The sequence below is a fragment of the Guillardia theta genome, assembly GCF_000315625.1.
Source record: "Guillardia theta CCMP2712 unplaced genomic scaffold GUITHscaffold_6, whole genome shotgun sequence".
In the NCBI taxonomy this organism is placed as follows: Eukaryota; class Cryptophyceae; order Pyrenomonadales; family Geminigeraceae; genus Guillardia; species Guillardia theta.
This window is the reverse complement of record NW_005434668.1, coordinates 1,014,868-1,033,569: the sequence shown is the minus strand read 5'-3', so window position 1 is coordinate 1,033,569 and position 18,702 is coordinate 1,014,868. Positions and strand designations below refer to the sequence as shown.

General features: G+C 50.7%; 5 protein-coding genes across 5 annotated transcripts in view; 3 read left to right on the top strand and 2 right to left on the bottom strand.

The window, feature by feature from the left end:
• Positions 1-1,995: 1,995 nt before the first annotated feature.
• GUITHDRAFT_101166 (hypothetical protein) lies at positions 1,996-3,659 on the bottom strand (the record flags this gene model as incomplete). The annotated part of the gene is made up of 14 exons (XM_005840387.1): positions 1,996-2,039; positions 2,179-2,257; positions 2,310-2,359; positions 2,417-2,459; positions 2,643-2,705; positions 2,753-2,793; positions 2,838-2,969; positions 3,014-3,072; positions 3,121-3,184; positions 3,228-3,264; positions 3,314-3,384; positions 3,435-3,483; positions 3,540-3,594; positions 3,649-3,659. The coding sequence occupies 14 exons, from the start codon at positions 3,657-3,659 to the stop codon at positions 1,996-1,998; spliced, it is 798 nt and encodes a 265-aa protein (XP_005840444.1).
• A 1,468-nt stretch (positions 3,660-5,127) lies between these two features.
• Positions 5,128-9,584, top strand: GUITHDRAFT_101165 (hypothetical protein; the record flags this gene model as incomplete). The annotated part of the gene is made up of 14 exons (XM_005840386.1): positions 5,128-6,072; positions 6,218-6,336; positions 6,395-6,580; positions 6,770-7,181; positions 7,223-7,939; positions 7,992-8,161; positions 8,296-8,397; positions 8,592-8,686; positions 8,733-8,799; positions 9,015-9,147; positions 9,200-9,230; positions 9,278-9,408; positions 9,453-9,515; positions 9,570-9,584. The coding sequence occupies 14 exons, from the start codon at positions 5,128-5,130 to the stop codon at positions 9,582-9,584; spliced, it is 3,186 nt and encodes a 1,061-aa protein (XP_005840443.1).
• Positions 9,585-9,668: 84 nt separating this feature from the next.
• Positions 9,669-11,787, bottom strand: GUITHDRAFT_101164 (hypothetical protein; the record flags this gene model as incomplete). The annotated part of the gene is made up of 14 exons (XM_005840385.1): positions 9,669-9,752; positions 9,796-9,841; positions 9,886-9,947; positions 10,002-10,109; positions 10,160-10,198; positions 10,246-10,569; positions 10,619-10,676; positions 10,729-10,937; positions 10,981-11,139; positions 11,199-11,256; positions 11,299-11,463; positions 11,515-11,564; positions 11,615-11,686; positions 11,740-11,787. The coding sequence occupies 14 exons, from the start codon at positions 11,785-11,787 to the stop codon at positions 9,669-9,671; spliced, it is 1,482 nt and encodes a 493-aa protein (XP_005840442.1).
• Positions 11,788-13,171: 1,384 nt separating this feature from the next.
• GUITHDRAFT_159223 (hypothetical protein) lies at positions 13,172-15,538 on the top strand (the record flags this gene model as incomplete). The annotated part of the gene is made up of 19 exons (XM_005840384.1): positions 13,172-13,256; positions 13,307-13,405; positions 13,459-13,530; positions 13,608-13,676; positions 13,722-13,763; positions 13,830-13,904; positions 13,954-14,017; positions 14,063-14,107; positions 14,188-14,383; positions 14,433-14,479; positions 14,526-14,587; positions 14,649-14,698; positions 14,747-14,845; positions 14,897-14,975; positions 15,024-15,077; positions 15,127-15,173; positions 15,220-15,296; positions 15,377-15,425; positions 15,473-15,538. Exons 9-19 carry the CDS (start codon positions 14,306-14,308, stop codon positions 15,536-15,538), a joined length of 708 nt encoding a protein of 235 aa, XP_005840441.1. The 5' UTR covers positions 13,172-13,256; positions 13,307-13,405; positions 13,459-13,530; positions 13,608-13,676; positions 13,722-13,763; positions 13,830-13,904; positions 13,954-14,017; positions 14,063-14,107; positions 14,188-14,305.
• Positions 15,539-16,427: 889 nt separating this feature from the next.
• The window catches only part of GUITHDRAFT_101162 (hypothetical protein), a gene marked incomplete at both ends in the record, with an annotated part of 3,982 nt that continues 1,707 nt past the window's right edge, over positions 16,428-18,702 (top strand). The window contains 17 exons of the mRNA XM_005840383.1: positions 16,428-16,455; positions 16,604-16,678; positions 16,729-16,798; positions 16,847-16,883; positions 16,932-16,976; positions 17,030-17,074; positions 17,132-17,206; positions 17,261-17,314; positions 17,410-17,460; positions 17,507-17,554; positions 17,599-17,669; positions 17,752-17,833; positions 17,891-17,953; positions 18,062-18,105; positions 18,157-18,220; positions 18,377-18,433; positions 18,480-18,521. Of these exons, the coding sequence (XP_005840440.1) occupies positions 16,428-16,455; positions 16,604-16,678; positions 16,729-16,798; positions 16,847-16,883; positions 16,932-16,976; positions 17,030-17,074; positions 17,132-17,206; positions 17,261-17,314; positions 17,410-17,460; positions 17,507-17,554; positions 17,599-17,669; positions 17,752-17,833; positions 17,891-17,953; positions 18,062-18,105; positions 18,157-18,220; positions 18,377-18,433; positions 18,480-18,521 (951 nt within the window). The remainder of the gene's footprint in view (positions 16,456-16,603; positions 16,679-16,728; positions 16,799-16,846; positions 16,884-16,931; positions 16,977-17,029; positions 17,075-17,131; positions 17,207-17,260; positions 17,315-17,409; positions 17,461-17,506; positions 17,555-17,598; positions 17,670-17,751; positions 17,834-17,890; positions 17,954-18,061; positions 18,106-18,156; positions 18,221-18,376; positions 18,434-18,479; positions 18,522-18,702) is intronic.

The following is an 18,702-nucleotide window of genomic DNA, read 5'->3' as shown; positions in this document are numbered from 1 at the left end:
GGAGAAGAGGAGCAGTTTGTGCGTAAGAGATGGTAACCAACACAAAGAGAAGAGAAGAAGTCTGTGTATGACAGGTGGCAACAGACACAAAGAGAAGATGTGGAAGCAAGACCAGTCGATCGAGGGATGAAGGCGTCAGGTCTTTGACTTTCTGTTTGCGGAGGGTCGCGAAGAATCGGGCTGGAAGAAATTTTTGAGGGATGCGACAAATCGTCGAGGATGCCTGAAAAGAAGGTGATGCATGGCAAAGGTAATGAGCGACATCATCATCATCATCATCATCATCATCATCATCATCTCCATCATCATCACGGCCATGATCATGACTATGATCATGATCATCGTCATCATCAACATCGTTAGTGTTCGATAGCTTACGCAGAAGAGACTGAGCGTGTGCGCTGAAAGCATCAGTCAGATTGGATCGACCTCTTACTCCTGATCAGACCTGAACATCTCCAAGGGCACCCGCACAAACGGAAAGAAGATGCTTCTTGGAATCTGCGGCAGGTTGATCCGAATGTCCAGCTGTCACCCGAACTCACCACTAGCTCGATGAAAGTTTGCGGCAGGAGGTCGAAGATCTGGGGTGAGAACGCAGCTGTTCAGTGGCTAGCAGAGGCTCTTGGCCATGGCAGCTCAGGTTTGACCTTGATCACGGCGCAGGGGGAGGGGGCGGAGAGGACGTTGACTGGAAGTGACAAAGAAAAATGTCAAAGTTGGCTGAGTTGTCAAGATTGTGGACATGTCAAACTTTTCACCGGCTCGCTCACTTGCGACTTCGATCACCTGGACCGCAGAAGGAACAATCTGCCCAACGACGATCACTCTTCCTCCTCCTCCTCCTCCTCTCGTTCACGTCTTCGTCCACCTCCCCTTCCCATTCTTGTTCTCGTTGATCATCTATCTTTTCTCTCCTCCTCCTCCTTTTCCTCCTCATACTTCTAAAAGTCGGAAATCGCGAGGAGCGCAATGCCGATGGTGGATCTGATGGATAATCCACTCTGCAATGAGCAACGAGGAGTCCTGCTGGTACCTCAGAGAAAAGATAAACGGAGGAGAAGGAGGAGGAGGAGGAGGAGGAGGAGGAGGAGGAGGAGAGGAAGGAGGGAGGAGATAGAGAACGAGAGGGCTGGTGTGGAAGAAAACGGCAAGAAGCAGCAGGGTTCATATTCTAGCCAAGGGCGTGAGGGAGGAAGGAAGGGGAGGTAGAGGACGATGACAAGGACGGAACGGAAGAGGAGCTCGTTGTTCCCTTCTTGACCTGCTGGTTCTGACACTGTGCTTGGACATCCTTGAAGCCCGTGAACTGAACTGACAAGTTGGTAGGACAGTCCTCCTCTCCCTCAGCCTCCGCGAGGTTGTCGATGTTGACCTTGACCCCCCGCAGCCTCCCGGAGAGCGTGAGAGTTGCCGAGCTCCAACCCCTAGAAAGGTAAGAGACGTGAGCAGCAGTGAAGGTAAGGGGAAGAGGGGGCATAGGATGCAGAGAGTGAGCAGAGGAGGACGACGAGGAGAGAAGAGGAGGTGCTGAGGAGAAGTCGAGGAGGATAGATACTGCAATGAGGATGGAAGTGGAGGAGCACGAAGGAAAAAGTCACCTTAGGCTGCTCGCTTGTCTGAGAGGGCTAAATGGATCGGCGAGTGCAGTGACTGAGCAGGAGTCACGAGGAGGAGGAGGAGGAGGAGCAGGAGGCAGGAGACCGACCGAGCAGCGCAGCAACACTGGCATGCTTAGCACGAGCTTCGAGGGATCGGAGCTCAGCGTCGTGTCCTCGCGTGTTTCCCTTCAGGTCAACGACTGTCATGGTCGGAACAGGAGCAGGAGCAGGAGCAGGAGCAGGAGCAGGAGCAGGAGCAGGAGCAGGAGCAGGAGGAGAGAGGCAGAGAATGAGCGAGGAAGAAGGAACAGAGAGAGATATGATGATGACGAGAAGGAGGAGCAGGAAAAGTAGGAGAAGGTCCTTTACATGTCGAGGGATGGCGAATTCGATCTCAACGATCATCCATGTGGTGATGGGCATCAGAGATGGAGAAGTCTGCAACGAAGTGAGTACAAGACAGATTCAGACCTCCCTCCTCCTCCTCCGCTGCCAACCCTCTCGTTGTGGCCATACATCTCCCTCTCTTCCCCTCCCTTGCATAATACTCCTCTCCTCCTCTGTCTTCCCACCTTACTGATCAACCCTGTATGGCTGAACTGCAGCTGCATGTGGGACTCGGGGACGTCAAGGACTTTGGAGAAGTCGGAGCGAAGCTGCGGAGAAAGTTTCAGACGACCCTCATGCCCTGAAGAAAACGACAGCAACCTGCGTCAGCCTGTTCATGAGGATAGCGTGTTTTGCCGCAGAAAATCCGCCTTTCAGAAGCAGATGAGGAAGGGAAAAGAAGAGGAGAAATAGAGAACAGGCCATACCTTCTACTCTCACCCTTGACTTTCCATTTTGTGTTTGAACATGCTGCGAGGTCAAGAGGATGAGAAGAAATCTAGCCCTTTCCGTGTCTTTCCCCCCTTCCCCCCTTTGACCTCCTTCCCTCCCTCCCTCCCCGATCATTTCCCCTTTCAATCTTTCTTCCTCTCACCGTCCGTTTTTCAATCGCTACTTCCCATCCTCCTGCCCAACTCGTCCTCTGCTCTTTACCTCTTCAAACGTAGCCCACTGATGGCTCCCATTATCCTCCTGCTGCTGTTGCCGTCCTTGGTCCTACATGGTCCCTCGTCACGTTTAGCAAGCCTCCCACTCTTCTGCACCTTCAAGTTGTCCTGATACGGCGAGTGAAGAGTGTAGGGCACTGCCAGTCCTTGGTGACAAGAGGGAGAAAGAACAACAGCAGACCGGTGAAGGATGACGGGAACCATCCTGTAATCTCCTGGTGGAAGCGTTCGAATCCGACTCCATGATCAACTCCGATGATTTTCCCAAAGGACCATCCTCGGTCGGCTGTTTGGAGGATTTCAACTACCTCTCCTGTCCATGTGTTAGGGTGAGAGAGACGAAATCTTGTGGGAGACCTCTCTTGAGAGTGACTTCTTGTTCACGTTCATCTTCCGGCTCGTAGTTAGACACGCATCTGAATCCCAAAATTTACAGAGTTTCTTGCGCAAGGAAGCGAAAAGACCTGACATAGCTCTGCTCGCCCATGTTCGGAGGAGGATTCAACGTCCTGTGCGAACCATTTTGTGCTGCACAAGTTCACTCCAAGGGCGATGATCAAAGTTTCATTACATTCAAAATGTCTGCCGCCCATGGATGCATGGTGTTTCTGCAGTTCAAGTGCTTCAGACCACATGGACATTCATTCTACATTCAACCTGACTCGAATCCTTCTCGTCAACTGGTGGGACGTCATCGAGGTCCAGAACAAGCTTCATGTTTGACAACTCTGGCAGCGAGACAACTCAGTCTCAGCTCTGCCAGTACAAGTCGGCTTACCAGAAACATCGTCCTCCTCTCCAATGCGATGAACTAGCTCTCGGAATATCTACATGACATGTGAGCAAGAAACAAATCGAAAAGTTAAAGACGAACTCGAAAAACCGGATCCCCGAGACCAATCTTTCGTGGCTCGCTGCTCTGATTCCCAATCTTGATTCTGCACCATAACAGAATCATACTTCTTGTGTAAATGCACTTTGGTAAGCCACACCTACACTTCATTCCCTTTGATTCCGGCCTGGCAACTTTCAAATCGGCGAGACAAGTCAGAAGAACAGGTCACAGGAGTACAAGAATAGATATTTACATCGATCTGACATCATGGTGTTGTCGGGATGACACGGATTTCCAATCAATCAAGAAACCTGTTGAATACACGTCTTTACATTACAGACTCTTTTCCTTTTCAAATTCGCTGTCATTTTCCCACTGTCTAGCAGTTCAAACAAGCTCTGATAAGTCTTTTCAAACTCTGGGGATCATGTACAATACGAAAACGATCCGATACATGTAAGTGAAAATATTTTTGCTGCATCAAGAAATAACCTGAAAGCGAAGATACAAGTTCTTGGAGGTGGATGATGATGATGATGATGAGGAGGAGGAGGAGGAGGAGGAGGAGGAGGAGGAGGATGGAGATGATGACGATGATGATGACGATGATGACGATGATGACGATGATGATGATGATGACGATGATGACGATGATGACGATGATGATGATGATGATGATGATGACGATGATGACGTGATGATGATGATGATGTACATCTCTACCTTCTCCTCCCTCTCTTCCCCCCTTGTCAATTCTAAACACCATGGCAGAAGATTCCCCACCCTCAGTGCCGCCCAACCCCTTTTCCGACGGGTCAACAACCCCTTTTTCCTACCACCCCCTCCATCAATGCATTCCAAGTTCCTCAGGACCCCTCTACCCCCTCTTTCCACAACATTTCCCCGCTGCCAGACCCCTCATTTTTATCACCCACCCGTACTTGGAAGCTACTTCTTGAATTCTAATTGTACCACCCCCTATCTTTACCACTTTTTGCTCACCCCTTCTGCTCCCCATTACTACCCCCTATCTCCCTTCGAACGGTGGTTGGGATTGAGCTTTGACAACTTTTTTTCATCAGTTACAAAACGTTTCATATTTCGTTACGATTGGCGTTGAGAGCCGTTGGAATCTCCCACTGTATTTTTCCGACTACCCCTTCAGCACCATGTTGTACCCGTGAATCTTACCTAAAAAGGTGGGGTACAGAGGGCCCCCTCCGTATCTCCTTTTGGAGCCATGGCAGCTTGTCAAGCAGCATGTTGAGGCAAGAGGAGAGAGGAGAAGAGGGGAGAGGACAGGAGAGGAGAGAGCGCAGAATGTTGGAAGAGAAGAGAGGAAAGGAGAGAGGAACGAAGAAACAAGGAGAGAGAGGAAGTAGGGCAGAGAAGCAGAGTGGAATGAATCGAAGCACAGTATGTTCGAAGAGTGTCGAGAAGACATGAGTGGAAGAATCATTTTGGACAGTAGCAGACGATGAGTTCTTTGTTGATCATCAGACGTCAGAGATTATCGATAGACACGTCTTTGATCCACACGCGATTGACTCGAGAAAATGCAGGGTTGGACTGCCGCGACAAGAATCAACATGACGACAGGACAAAGGAATTAGTTGGTTGACAAGGTTAAGGTGGAATGTCAAGTGAAGTCTCCTCGTCTCGACCTCCTCTGACTTCTGGTTCCTCGAAACTTCTGTTGGGGAAGCGGGAGGATGCCGTCGTTCTGTCAAGAGGGCAGTGCTTGTACGACGTCGCTGACTTGGAATCGATACCAATGGAGGAGGCGAAGGATGTCATTAATAAGCCGGAAATGGCTCATTTCAAGGAAAAGAAAGGAAAACCTGTCAAGCTGTCGTCAAGCAAGTATGTCAAGGCATCAAAGGGCAAGGTCAGCACAAGAAAGTCATCCGATCCTCGACCGGCGGTCGTTGAGATTCCTTTGAGGTCCGGTTCGAGGCCAGCTAGCGCTCAGCACAGCAAGGTCGAACTCTCGTCGGACTATTTCAACAGGTCCATGTACGGAACTCCCAACACCCTCCAACCCTTTCACGCCTCCGACCGCCCGCGGTCAGCACACCTTGCAGGCAGCGGAAGGGTCTCGACGGGGCACGTGAGCAGCAGGTCGGGCAGGCCGCGATCGGCTCTCGGGTCCATGTGTGCGAATCATTTTATCGCCGAGGATGAGCGGGAGGGAGTGAACAAGCATGAAGGGGAAGGGGAAGAGGTGCATCATCAGCACCACCTCCATCCTCCATCCTCCGCCCGGCCCATGTCAGCTCTCAGCGGCATGAGCACGCGGCCCAACTCTGCAATGCAGGGACATGGGAAGTTCCTGTCGGACGACGGGCTGCTGCCTGCCCAGCACGGCCGATCGCCTCAGCTGCAGACCCTGTCGGAGCAGCCCGGGGGACATCGGCACTCGGTGGCAGGAAGCGAGGCCTTCGGAGAGCAACATGGGAGGGGGAAGGGGGGAAGACGGGGGAGGGGAGGCCCTTCACCGTCGTCGCCTCCTCGTGTTCCTGTTGTGATTGGGAAGAAGCTTGAGGAATACTCCATGGGCAGCTTCTTCGATATCCAGATGGTAGGCTCACTTCCTCTTCCTCCCCTCCTTCCCTTCCCTCCTTCCCTTCCCTCCTTCCCTTCCCTCCTTCCCTTCCCCTTTCCTCCCTCCCTCCTCTCCCTTTCTTTCTTGCTTCCCCTCCCTTCTCGTGACCTTCGAATCGCAGGCGATCGTGGCAGGCAAGAGAGATCTCCGTCGTCTGCAGATCCAGAGTCAAGTGGCCCATCAGAAGAAGGAGGGAGAGGAAACAGCCTCCCTCCAGCTCCAGGTCGAGACGCTGAAAAGGTATTTCCTGCTCCCTGCCATCTTGCTAGCAGTCGTCAATCTTGTTGTGTCTTTGCAGGGAGTTTAACAAAGTTCGCTCTGCGCGGATTGAGAAGGAGAAACTCCTGGCAAAGCGGAAGGAGACGACAGCGGCTTACCTTGCTGAGGTTGTGCCGGACGGGCTGCTGGACAAGAAGATCGAACGCTTGAAGAGAGCCAACGATGAATTGTGCGGACTGACTGACAAGCAGAAGGAGAAAAGCTGGTGAGAAGAACTTGTTTCCTTTCTTGTCCTGTTCGACTGATAGCAGCTCCTCCTCCTTCCTCCTTCTTCTCCTTACTCCTCCTCCTCCTCCCTCCTTCTCCTTCTTGGTCCTCCTCCTATCTTTCTTCTTCCTCTGTCTTCCTCACCGTCGTCTTCCTCCTCGCTCGAATCTCCTTTGCACCACATCAGGACCCTGCACTTCATGCTGAGGAGGCTGGATGATCTCGTCGAAGAAGAGTCAAAGATGCTGCAGGCGATGAAGAACGAGGTCGCAAGGGTCTCGTCGCTCAACCAGTGGGAGAAACAACGATGTGGAGTTGTCAAACATGACGCGAACATGGCCGTCACGTCCCTCAAGGCGAGGAGGAAGCTGATCGAGTACGATCACTGTTCCTGGAACCTCTTCATGAGCAAAAGGAAGGCGAGAGAGGAGAAAGAACGGTCCAAGGTCGCCCAGCTCGCCAGTGAGGGAGTTGGATCGAGCGGAGAGGTGGGAGTGAAGGAGGAGGAGGAAGGGAATGCCCAGGGAGGAGGGCAAGAGGAGATCAGTGCTTCGCGGAGAGGGAGAGCGCTGTACCGCTTGCTGGATCATGAGGAGAAGGTAAGAGGACTGACGTGAGGACGAGCATAACATGCTCGCAGACGATGAGGATGAGACACTGGAGGTTTGCGTCCAAGACGATCCACATGCTGAAGGAGAGCAAGCTATCGCTAGAGAGCGTCGAGGAGCAGATCAGCAGGAGCGAGCACGACATGTCTGTTCTACATGAGGCGTCCGGTCGGACTTACGCCGAGAGCATCGTTGAGAGATTCTTCGACTGCAAGGAGAACAAGATGTACTGGGAGAGGCTGGCAAGAGAGCAGGAGGAGGAGCTGCAGCAGCTGCACAAGGAGCATGAGGAGCTCGCGGACATCCTGATAAAGAGCAAGTACCTTGCAGATGCGAGTGAGGAGGGGAAGGAAGAGGAGATGGAAAAGAAAGGACATCAGGGAAGTGTCAAGGTGGGAGAGAGGAGGGATCGAAAGATTGATAGGAGTGAGGAGGAGGAGGAGGAGGAGGAGGACGAGGGTTGGACTCCTTCAGCATCGTTGGACTTGACGATCGAGACGAAATTTAGGGAGATGGTGAGGTCGCTGCAGGGGAAGATGCATCGGGCAAAGTTGGCGAAGAAACAAGTGAAGCAGCAGCTGAAAAACAGGCTGAGGTATATCCATCAGGCGCAGTATGGTGTCAGCGTGTTGAGCGGCCGAGCCGACGTGCTGGAGAACGACGACAAGTTGATGAAGGCGTACGACGAGTATCTGTATGCGAAGAAGAGAGATGAAGATCAGAAGGCTCTGTACGAGAGTCTGAGCAAGGTGAAGCTGAGAATGTACTGATACACGTCCATGACGAACTCTGATGGTACAGGGAGAGGGCGCGTCTTCGGGCATCGGCGACTTTCTCTCAAAACTCCACAAGGATGACAGTTGGGAGCATGATGATATTAGGGGAGTGAGGCAGACTGTGAGGTCGCTGAATCACACGAGAGACCTTCTCATCACAGCCCTCAAGCTCATCAGTGCAGCTCCTCTCGTCAGGTCCGGATGTCTTGTGCTTTCTCGCTCCTGCTGCTGTTCTTCATCCCTTCTGCTCTCCTGGTTGCTTCCTGTACCGTGTCGCTTGTTTGTTGTCTGCTCCTCCATCTCTGTCTTGCTCATGTGAGATGCTCCAGCGCTGAAGAAACAAGACGACAAGAACTGTCCTTCGACCTTGACGTCGAAAACCTCGAGGAAGTACAAGACGAAACTCCACAAACTCTGTCAAACTCTACAAGGTGAAGGAGATCGAAGTCAAACCTTACCCCTGCTCCTGCTCCTGCTCCTGCTCCCTCCTCAACTATGCTCCCTCTGCCTCCTCCTGATCAACCTCCTGCACAACTTGATCTATCTCCTCCTCCTCCTCCTCCTCCTCCTCCTCCTCCTCCTCCTCCTTCTCATCCTCTCCCCCTCCTCACAACGTCACTTTCAGCTTTCGCAAAGAAGGGCTTCTTGAATCCATCCCTCGGGTTGGACGAACAATCTTGGACAAACGAGCTCTCGAAAAAGCTCTTTCAAGCTTGAAAGGTAACTTGTGCTTTGGAACATGTATGCTCTTTGACTTGCTGTAAAGACGGTCAAGACTCTGTCAACACAAATTTTGTCGATCTGTCGGACTCAGCAAACAACTGTCGAATCAGGTGAGCTGTTGTGCTCGCCTCCTCTCCTCCTGCCTCGTCCTGAACTCCTCTTTGTCCTCTTCAACTCCCCGTTGTGCTCCTCCTTGCTCCTCCTCCTCCCCCACTCTCTTTTCTCGCTCTTCTTCCTTCCCTTCCCTTCCCTTCCCTTCCATTGACTCTCTCCTAGCTCTTCCTCTTCTTCCTCCTCTTTCTCTGACCCGCCGACATTTTTCCAGCTTTCCCAACGAGAAGGTCGTGAAGACTAAGTTGAAGCTGATGAAGAAGATCGATACCGACATGGCGGGGGAGATGGAAGAGGCTCTTTCAAGGTTTTCAATCAAGGAGATGCAAGCAAAAGGGAAGCACGTGGTGAAGAAACTACCTACCGCATGTCTGTTCCCGTTGACCGCATGCTTCGCAGCACTTGAATTTGGATGAGGATGAGCAAGACGGTTAGACGTGCTTACTCTCTCACCTCCCCTGACGAGCAGCTTGACAGAAGGCGTTCAGCTACATCATCATCACCATGTCGATCCAGTGCAATACGAAATCGTGCAGTTCAAGGATGGCGAGGAGGAGGAGGAGGAGGAAGAGGAGGGAGCGTTCGATCGTGAGTGGGAGGCTCAGAGGGTAAGTGAGGACGGAGACAGGGGGAGCAGCTGACGATCTTTCAGAGGATGTTGAAAAGCCAATCAACCAAGAAGGTCATGAGGATGCGAAGAGAACTTCACAAAGTGGTGATGCACAATGTTTTGCTCTCCTGCCGATGTTGACATGGACACGTCTACCAGAGACAACAGCGATAATGTTGTACACAAAGTCCTCGCGTTCCTTGACTTCTCCTTGTACAGTGATACATGTTCAATCTAAGATCAAAGTATGATACATCCCTACACGCCATGTCTTTCCGACGCTCTTCGTTCGTCCCGCTGTCTTCTTCTGCTAGAGACATCATTCCATGACAGTCTTGTGATCTGAAGCATACACGTCATGCAAGTCCGCATATCATTTTTCTACCTCATCAACAGCGTCTAGCTGTTTCATTTTTATCTGCTCAGATATGCTGCAATTACGTTCAGTCACCGTCGTTTTGCCCCTCTCCCTTACCTGTCCGCGTACACTGAGAACAAGAATTCAATCTCTTCTTGTAGATTTGGCGAGTTCAAGATCTTAAAGGCAAACATCACCTTCGATGTCTTCACCTCTCACATCTTTATCTTCACCTCCTTCCAACCCTCGGGGCATCTTTCTTCAATCTTCCGCCATTCCTTACTGAGAAACACATTTCCACCTTCAAGGCTTCCGTTGTGGGCCAACAAGACATCTTGGATCTGAATCAGGAGAATCAGATCGTAACCTAGTGTCAGCAAGCCCATCACACCTTCTGCACTACATCTGCTCCTCTCAAGTACCTGAAAAACTTTGACAACACGTTAGCACGCAACAAACGACAGGCAGCTGGTCTACCTCAGCTGACTCGTCATCCAACGACTTTCCTGATACCGGAATGACTCCATAACGCGCGAGGAGAAAATTCTTGTTGGACCATCGCCGATGGAGAGACGCAGCATGTACCAGCCAATGAACAACATCCTTGAAGTGCAATGGTGCGGCAGAACATCTCCAGAACTCAAGAGATTCTTTTGTATCCGAGCTGAAGAGAGAGGAAGACGGTTCAAGAACTTTCTCAACCATGGTGTGGAAGAAGCGATGAAGCGTATAGTAGTTCTTCTTGATGTACAGCCGCAGCTGAATGGATTCGCCAAACAAAAAGCTGACATTGGACGTACACTGCAAACAGACAGCACTCAGCACCTCGGGTACCCTGCTCGCCTCTGACCTTGTGGGTCCAGCCAGCAGGGATGTACAAAGTATCGCCATGGCGCAATAGGAACTTACTTGATGGGAAAGAGAGTTAAAGTCACTACAGTCCCGTGCTCTGCCTCATACCTGAAGTCTTCGCTGCCTGTTGTTGAACTCGTAGATGCGTTAGTGTCTGCAAGGAGCCATATCTGATTCCCTTCTATCTGGAGAATGAAAACGTCCTCATCCCCCCGACGATCAGTCTGCCCGCAAATCGATTTCTCGGGCGAGTAGTGCAGGTTTGCAACAATCGAAAGACCGAAATCCTCCTCGAGACTCTCCACAAACTTCTGAACCTGCGACAAGTTGAGCTGCGGTCGACTTGAGGGAGGTCAACACCTGGGAGAACAAGACGTCTGCATCGTGCAGTAGGATGGTGTATCCATCCTCAAAGTTGTTCAGCGCTTGCTCCTTGTAGATTTCCTCCCCCTCTATCCCATAAAGGTAGGAAGTCTCAAGATCCCCATTAACCATCTTGATTTCCTTGTGGTTTACGAACTGCATCGAAAACGAACATGACCGTGTTAGCAGGTCCCAGGATGCGACGATGACGCTACCGGAACGTTCGAATCTTGCATGCCCTCCTGTCGGACTTGAACAGACCAGAATCGATGCCTGAAGGAATCAAGGGAGAGGTTGAAGAAGTGGAAGTGAGACCGGTCTTGCCGGCTGATCTTTGAGCTCGTCACTGCGCTGGAGGGAAGGTAACAAAGTCTACTCACATGTCTGGGAGAATTTTGCCATGGACTGTCTGGGAGCATGAAGAACTCTTCATCCTGTAACGGAGCACACAACTTTCCCAGCCCATCGTCATCTGCGACTCTTTCGTCTCCTGTCAACAGTTTCTCCTGGACAGCGCGAGCATGCCAGTACCGGAAGGACATCGCCGGAGTCTCGCACGCCCCGTCTCCTGCAATCGTCACCTGACGCAGGCTTGTATGAGAGGACAGGAGACAGAACCCTCCAGTCTCACCTGTCCAGAGATTCTATGCTGTCCTCTCGCACATGATCTTGCTCCGTGACAAGGATGGATCAAACTTCCCAGCTGCAGCCCTGAGCATCAGTACCCGACAGCCTTCCATTTTCTTTCACCATTACCAGGAGCATGAAGCAAATGTCGGCCGTGCGAGATCGCTTCGAGATCATAGTGCGGGAAAACGTTTCTCAGTATCCAGCAAGTTGATTCAGCCGCAAGGGTCCAGCCAACTCGAATAGACGAGTTCACAAGTTTGCTGACGACGTGGATTCGCTCTCAGCAATTCTATCCTCTCATCAACCTGACGGCTCAGCCGGATGTAAGCATCATCAGGATAATTCCTTCCGCAAGGCCTGGCATCGGATTGGATGAAAGAACACCAAAGTACTGGCTAGCATGTCAACTCTGCCTGCTCTGGACATCTTGTCCTGGCACGCTGGGCATGAGCGGCAACTTGACATTGTGCTATTAGAGACCAGTTGGATAGGGCCAGACTGCGCTCTCAGTCAGCCGTGTCCCGGGCCTCGCCCGCCGGGCCGGGCCTGGGGAACTTTGCTAACTTTCTTTGTTGAAGTTCCAACGAATCAAAGTTTGTCGAATCCCCGAAAACTTGCAGAGTTTCCTGCCTTCCTCTGGGTATTTATTACCCCCACCCCTCCGATCCCTTTGATGGACCCCTAGAGTTTATACGAGCCACCATCGCAAGCTCGCTGACACCACCCCTCCTTTACTCACAGACAACCCCACAAAGGCGTGGAAAGGAGACTTGACCGCTGGGGGTAGATTATTGCTAGATTTCACCGGTACTTCACTACCCCAAGGGACCTTGGACCCCCATATTTCGATGGTCTTCTTACACTACCCCCTCCGGAATGGTTACGACTCACATCAAGACCACCTGACCCCACCTACCCATGATTGCATCTACACCTCATCAACTACCCCCACCCCTTACACGTCTGGTAAACTACCTACCCACCCAACTCCCCCATACCATGATACAAAGGACCCTACCAAAGACCATTGTTTTGAATCAGTAGAACCCTACCAACCTTTCCAACTACTGTGTACCCACCCATTAACCAAAAATACTACCCTACCATTGGAGCCTTCGCAACTACCCCTCTCCTGATGAGAAATTGTTGGGACATGGCAAGAGATAGACGCTAGGGAGCAGGGAGAAGGGAAAGGGAGAAGGAGATTGCAGAAAGAGTTGCTGAGATCAGATAAGGAGACAAGTAAGCTAGATGAAGGTTGTATGAGGAAAAAATGTGGGAGAATTGAAAGTAAGATTATATGATTCAGTTGCAGAGGAATGGTGACCTGTCTCCGAACAACGGATCAGTCGTAGGGTTATCGTTTACTTGAGCGCAATGTTCTGCTTGTTCTTACCCATCGGTTCAAGAACGAGTTGCTGTCATGTTGGTATTTTATGTTAGACTTGAGTAGCAGTGTGAATGAGTTGCGTACCTCGAGCAGTTCGGGCATTGCATAGACAGCTCCCGACAATTCACGGTGCCACATGTCTTGACTGCAATTGAATGTTTATCATATAGGATCTTCTTGAACAACCGTGGAAGGGATGATTCAACTTGAAAAAAGGCTTTGCAGCCTCGTGGTCGGGAGAGCTGCACGTTCGGTATGTAAAGTTTTTATAATTCAGATCAAAGATATGAACGTTCGATTCAGGTTGCAACTTTTCGAGGAGCTCCAAGTGTTGTCAAACGATCCTTCGGAACGGCTCTGAACGTCCAGGGAGCAGCTCAGTCTCGCAATGTTCTCAAGAACGTCAGTCTCATTGAGATGCTTGTTGTGTTTCGTCATGTGAGAGCTGAAAACAGGCTGCTTTCCGAGTTCCGGCTTCACATCTGCGATATTTCTCTGTGACTGGAGGAGAACCTTCTGTGATCCCGGTATGTCAAGAATGTCCATCGCTCCAGCCAGGAGCTTGGAAGCATCTTCAGGCTCGTGTGACCCTCTCCTCGCAAAGGTTCCTTCTATGGGAGATTCCATCTCTGAAGGAACCATTGTTTCATGGCACAAGAAGCCTGGAGACCAGGTAACTGACGGATATGAGTCTAAGTGCAACTTTGACTCCTGACAGATTGAAATGGATGAAATTTTGTGCGAAGTCGAGACAGACAAGGTCAGTGCCAACCGCGGGCTTGCTGGCCATGGAAGAAACTCACTGTGGCTGGTGGGTGATATGCAGGTCACAGTCGAGATTCGTGCGCCCGATGCTGGTGTCATTCAAGAGTTGTGTGCGAAGGAAGGAGACACTGTCCTGGTAAGAAGGTTCTAGTCATGGTCAACTAAAAGATGATGCTGCGCGCAAGGTCGGATCCGACCTCATCAAATACCTCAAAGGAGCTACCGGAGGTGCCAAGGCCGACGCTGGTGGTTTCCTATCCATGCCCACTTGACTCTCGTTCACTATCATCATAGCTGCGCCACCCAAGAAGGAAGCACCCGCAAAGGCCCCCCCTGCAGGTTGATTTCCCTTGTGCTGTCGCCGAATTCCAGCAGGATCACCTGCGTTTCGCTTTTGTGTATTGAAATGGTTCTGCCAGCAGATGCTCCGAAGCCGCAAGCTGCGGCTGCTCCTTCGGCCCCTCCTTCTGCTCCACAGCCTCCCAGCAAGCCTGCAGCTGGCTCTGCTTCTGCCCCCCTCAGTTTCAAGTGTCCAGCATGGGCGAACGAATCGATCGCCGCGTGCCCATGAGCAGAATGAGGAAGAGGATTGCCGAGAGACTGAAGGACTCTCAGGTCTTCTGACTCCCTTTGATGCCATGAGACGTGATATGAGTTGACATAGAACACTGCCGCCATGCTGACTACTTACAACGAAATCGATATGACCAGGTGCTTGAAAGTGATTGTTGTCGCACTCACTGAGTTATTTCTTCAGCGTGATGGAAATGAGAAATTTGTACAAAGATGAATTCCAGAAGAAGCACAACATCAAATTGGGTACTTTGGACAACTTGCATACCTATCGAAAAGCAATCTTCTCAAAATCTTCATTCTCTAGGTTTCATGTCGGCTTTCGTTAGTGCGTCTGCTAAGGCCCTCAAGGCTTTGGTATTCCCCTCTGCTGGTGAATTTATTTTGCTTTGACCATCAGAACAGCCGATCGTGAACGCCGTCATCGATGGAGAAGACATTGTCTACCGCGATTACATCGACATCAGCGTCGCTGTCTCGTCTCCCACTGGTCTTGTCGTTCCAGTACTGCTTTCCCGTTCGATTCGATGGGCGTGGAATCTGACATTTGGAAAGGTTTTGCGTGATGTACAGAACTTGTCCTTTGCTGCCATTGAAGGGGCCATCAACCATTACGGAGAGAAGGCGCAGAGCGGTGAAATGTCATCCTTTGCTGTTGATGACTAAAAAGAGGAATTTCCAGGAAGCCTTGCTCTTGAGGACATGGCTGGAGGAACATTCACGATCTCGAATGGAGGTGATTAGTGATGTTTATGTTCCCTTACATAGTTAACTGTGTAAAACAGGCGTTTTCGGCTCCATGATGTCGACTCCCATTGTGAATCAGCCTCAGGTATGGCGCGATCATATGTAGCGGTGCCGTTGAGATGTTCTTGCAGAGTGCTATCCTGGGAATGCATGCTACCACGAAGAGACCTTATGTTGTCGATGGCAAGATTGAGATTCGACCCATCATGTGAGATTGGAGCAGTGCAGAGGAAGAGCTATGAGGGAGGGAGGATTAGAGAAGGAAGGTTGTGAATGACTTTTGTCAAGGTATGTGGCTCTTTCTTATGATCACCGCATCATTGACGGACGTGAGGCGGTGCGATAGATGTTCGATGAGATGAGGAAGGTACTGAGAAAGCGCAGGTCACCTTTTTGAAGATGATCAAGCAGCAAGTGGAGGATCCTCGAAGGATGTTGCTGGACCTCTAAGTCGATTCTGTTTGCAGAGGTCCTGTCGCTTTGATGATTTATTAAACAAAGAGTTGGCTTTACCATCTCATTGTAAGGATCGGTTTGATCTGAACTTCCGTGTACCCCAGCATTGAACTCCCGACGTCTTTGCAAACGGCGTCGGCAACGGTCCGATTACTTCAGCAATGTGGTGAGCCAGCCTCAGAGCTCTTTTTTTTCGGAATTCTTTTTTTTATTTTACAGGCACTCTTTTTGTTTTCTTTGAATTTGAGTTCTGGCGGGGAACACGCCATGCACACCTCGATGAAGCGAACGAAAGAAGGCGGGAAGAGAGAGGAGGGGAGGGAGAGAGAGGAGGGAGGGTAGAGGAGGGGAGGGAGAGAGAGGAGGGGAGGGAGAGAGAGGAGGGCAGGAAGAGAGAGGAGGACACGAAGAGAGAGGAGGGCAGGAGGAAGACGGGGTAAAGAGTGCAGATTGGATACAAAGATAGACCAGTTACGGATTGAACGACAAATCTAGCCGAGGATGGGGGATCCACTGGCAGGAGGGAAGGAGGGAGCAGAGGATCCAAGAGAGGATGGAGTTCGAGATCATGGGGAGGAAAGGAGGAGTTGCAGAATGGATCATTGTGCAGTGCGAAAGAAGACTGAGGTAGGAGAGAATGGAATGAAGAATTGAGACTGGGAGGAGAAGTTCGAAGGATGACTTTTGCCCTGCAGCGATTCAAATTTCTATTGCGATTACTTTCTGCGACTGAACTCAGACCGGGTCGAGGTGATATGAGCTGTGCTTGTGAAAATTTCCCATGAATACTCTGGCAGGAATGGAGCAAGAGCTGGTGGTATTGGAAACATTTTGAAGCTCTGTTTCGAAAAATTTACTGCGATTGTTTCCAGCTGCCTTCTGAATGTCCATACACGAAGAATGGTTTCTCAGTAAGTTCTCTTCGATGCAATTGAAAGTCCAAATTTCTCAAACTCAATTTCAGAATATCCCTCCCACACCCGAGCTTCTGGCTTACTATCAAGGTCGATGGGGATTTTATGTTTGCACGCTTTCTGACATGATCTTCCTGACCATCAGAGAAAGTGGAAAGTTTCTCAAGGTTAGAAGAAGATTACTTGTTCCGATTGCAGCAGCTCGAACAATCTGTCGAAGGTGCCGTTGTCTGTGCGGAGATGCTGCTCTGACTAGAATTGGATTGCCAGAGAAACACAGGAGCAGGTGGCAATATTTGAGAGCTGAATCAGAAGTTGAGGACTTGCAGCAAGCGCTCAGGTCCTTGTCCCTTGTGCAACTTTGGTCTCTGATGTGATGTATCTCTAGTGATGCCAAGTTGGCAATATTCGATGAAAGGGAGAAGGTCCTGATAGCCCTGAAGATGCTTGACATGCAATAACGGAGATGTCAGGTGTTGAAGTTGACAGCAGAGAATGACATGCTGAAGCTGCAAGAAGTGCTGCGAGACAATCTTATCATGAGGCTGTTGTCCCTTACAAGGCTGTGCAGATCAACGATCGTCAAAGGATTCAGCAACTCCTTTCTTTGACTCAGGTAGTCTCTCAGCCCCTGCTCCTTGGTTGTGCTATGGGCTCACCTTCAACTTTTCAGCCTGTTGCGGAAGAGATCACGCTCTTCAAAGAATCTCTTCCTGCTCATCTAGTGCACGGATCGAAGTTCTATCAGGTGAGGAGCATGAACAGGGAGGGTGGTGAATCAAACAGTTGACGAAATTTTCAGCAATACGACAATGACTCGTATAGTCTAAACTCCTCCGGGAAGCTTATGATGCAGGTAACAACTGAAATGCCTCTACTCCCTCTCCTCCCTCCCTCTCTTCCTTCTCCTCTCTTTCACCTGCCATCGTTGCTCAAGATGGCTCTCTGTAGAACTCCATGTCCAGCCTCACGCCAAGCTCGCAAGCTGCTCAATTCAGAACAGTGAGGAGGAGGGGAGGAGGGGCAGGAAGGGACTCAGTGCCTGCAGGTCTTCCTGCCGTCTCAGAACTCAGAAGTCTTGCTGATGGAGCTCCAAGTACAGCTCGAGCAGTGCTGGACTTGTCTGACATGCGATCTCAGGCTCTTCGGCTGCAAACTGAGGAGCAGAAGAGATGTTGGAGAGAGAAAGAGCAAGTCTTGCTGGAGGACAGGTGGGCTCAATCGTGCGTCTCCCACTGTTCATGCACACATTCCGCCACCTTCCCATCCTCACTCACTTGCCGTGACGAGCAGGCGAATCAAGATGGCAGAAACTGCCATGGCGAGGGAGAGGCATGCGGCTCAGGTGGAGGATCTTCAGAATGCTATCTTGAAGGTGTGGAGCAACATCATCGAAACGTTTCCTTTGCCTTCCTCATGATTCCTGCTGCAGCTTGAGAAGGAAGTAGCACACGTGACCAAAGATTACTTCATTGTACGGCATTCCTGCGGGAAGGTCAGGACGATGGAAGGAGGAGGAGGAGGAGGAGGAGGAGGAGGAGAGGGTTGAAGTGAGAGGAGAGGGTTGAAGCAGAGGAGGAGCTACTTGACGGAAAGTCTGCAGGATGTGCATGAAGCGAAGATGCGAGAGGCAGCGACAGAGAAGAAGTGAGTGATTTTGGAGATTTTGATGTCTGATGACCTCTCACTTGCTCTTAGATTTCAAGAACTTGCCAATCACTTTGAGAACTTCTCGAGCAAAACCATCTCAGACATCGAGAAGGTTGAAATAGTGTTATCGTGCTTGACTGCAGTTTGTTGTGGCCCTGCATTGACTTGAATGCTTTCTTGTACTTTTTGTGTGATGAATACAAGGATGAGAATGTTCTCTTGTTCGAGTCCTCTTGTTGTTTTCCATGACATCTTTCTTGACTCGCAGACTGCAAACTGTGTGCATCAGAAGAATCAATCTGTGCTCGACGCGTACAAGGCGCAGGTGAGCCGGAGGTGCGAGTCAGACTTTTCTCTCTCATCTGGCTCAGGCGTTGGAAGCTGATCAAGAAGTTTTGCGACTCAAATCGAAGGTACATGGAGGAGAGGAGGAGCATGGAGAGAGGAGCAGAGGATAAGTTGAAGCGAGGAGGAGGAGGAAGAAGAGGAGGAGGAGGAGGAAGAAGAGGAGGAGGAGGAGGAGGAAGAGGAGGAGGAGGAGGAGGAGGAGGAGGAGGAGGAGGAGGAGGAGGAGCTTCACCCTCTCGACGAGAT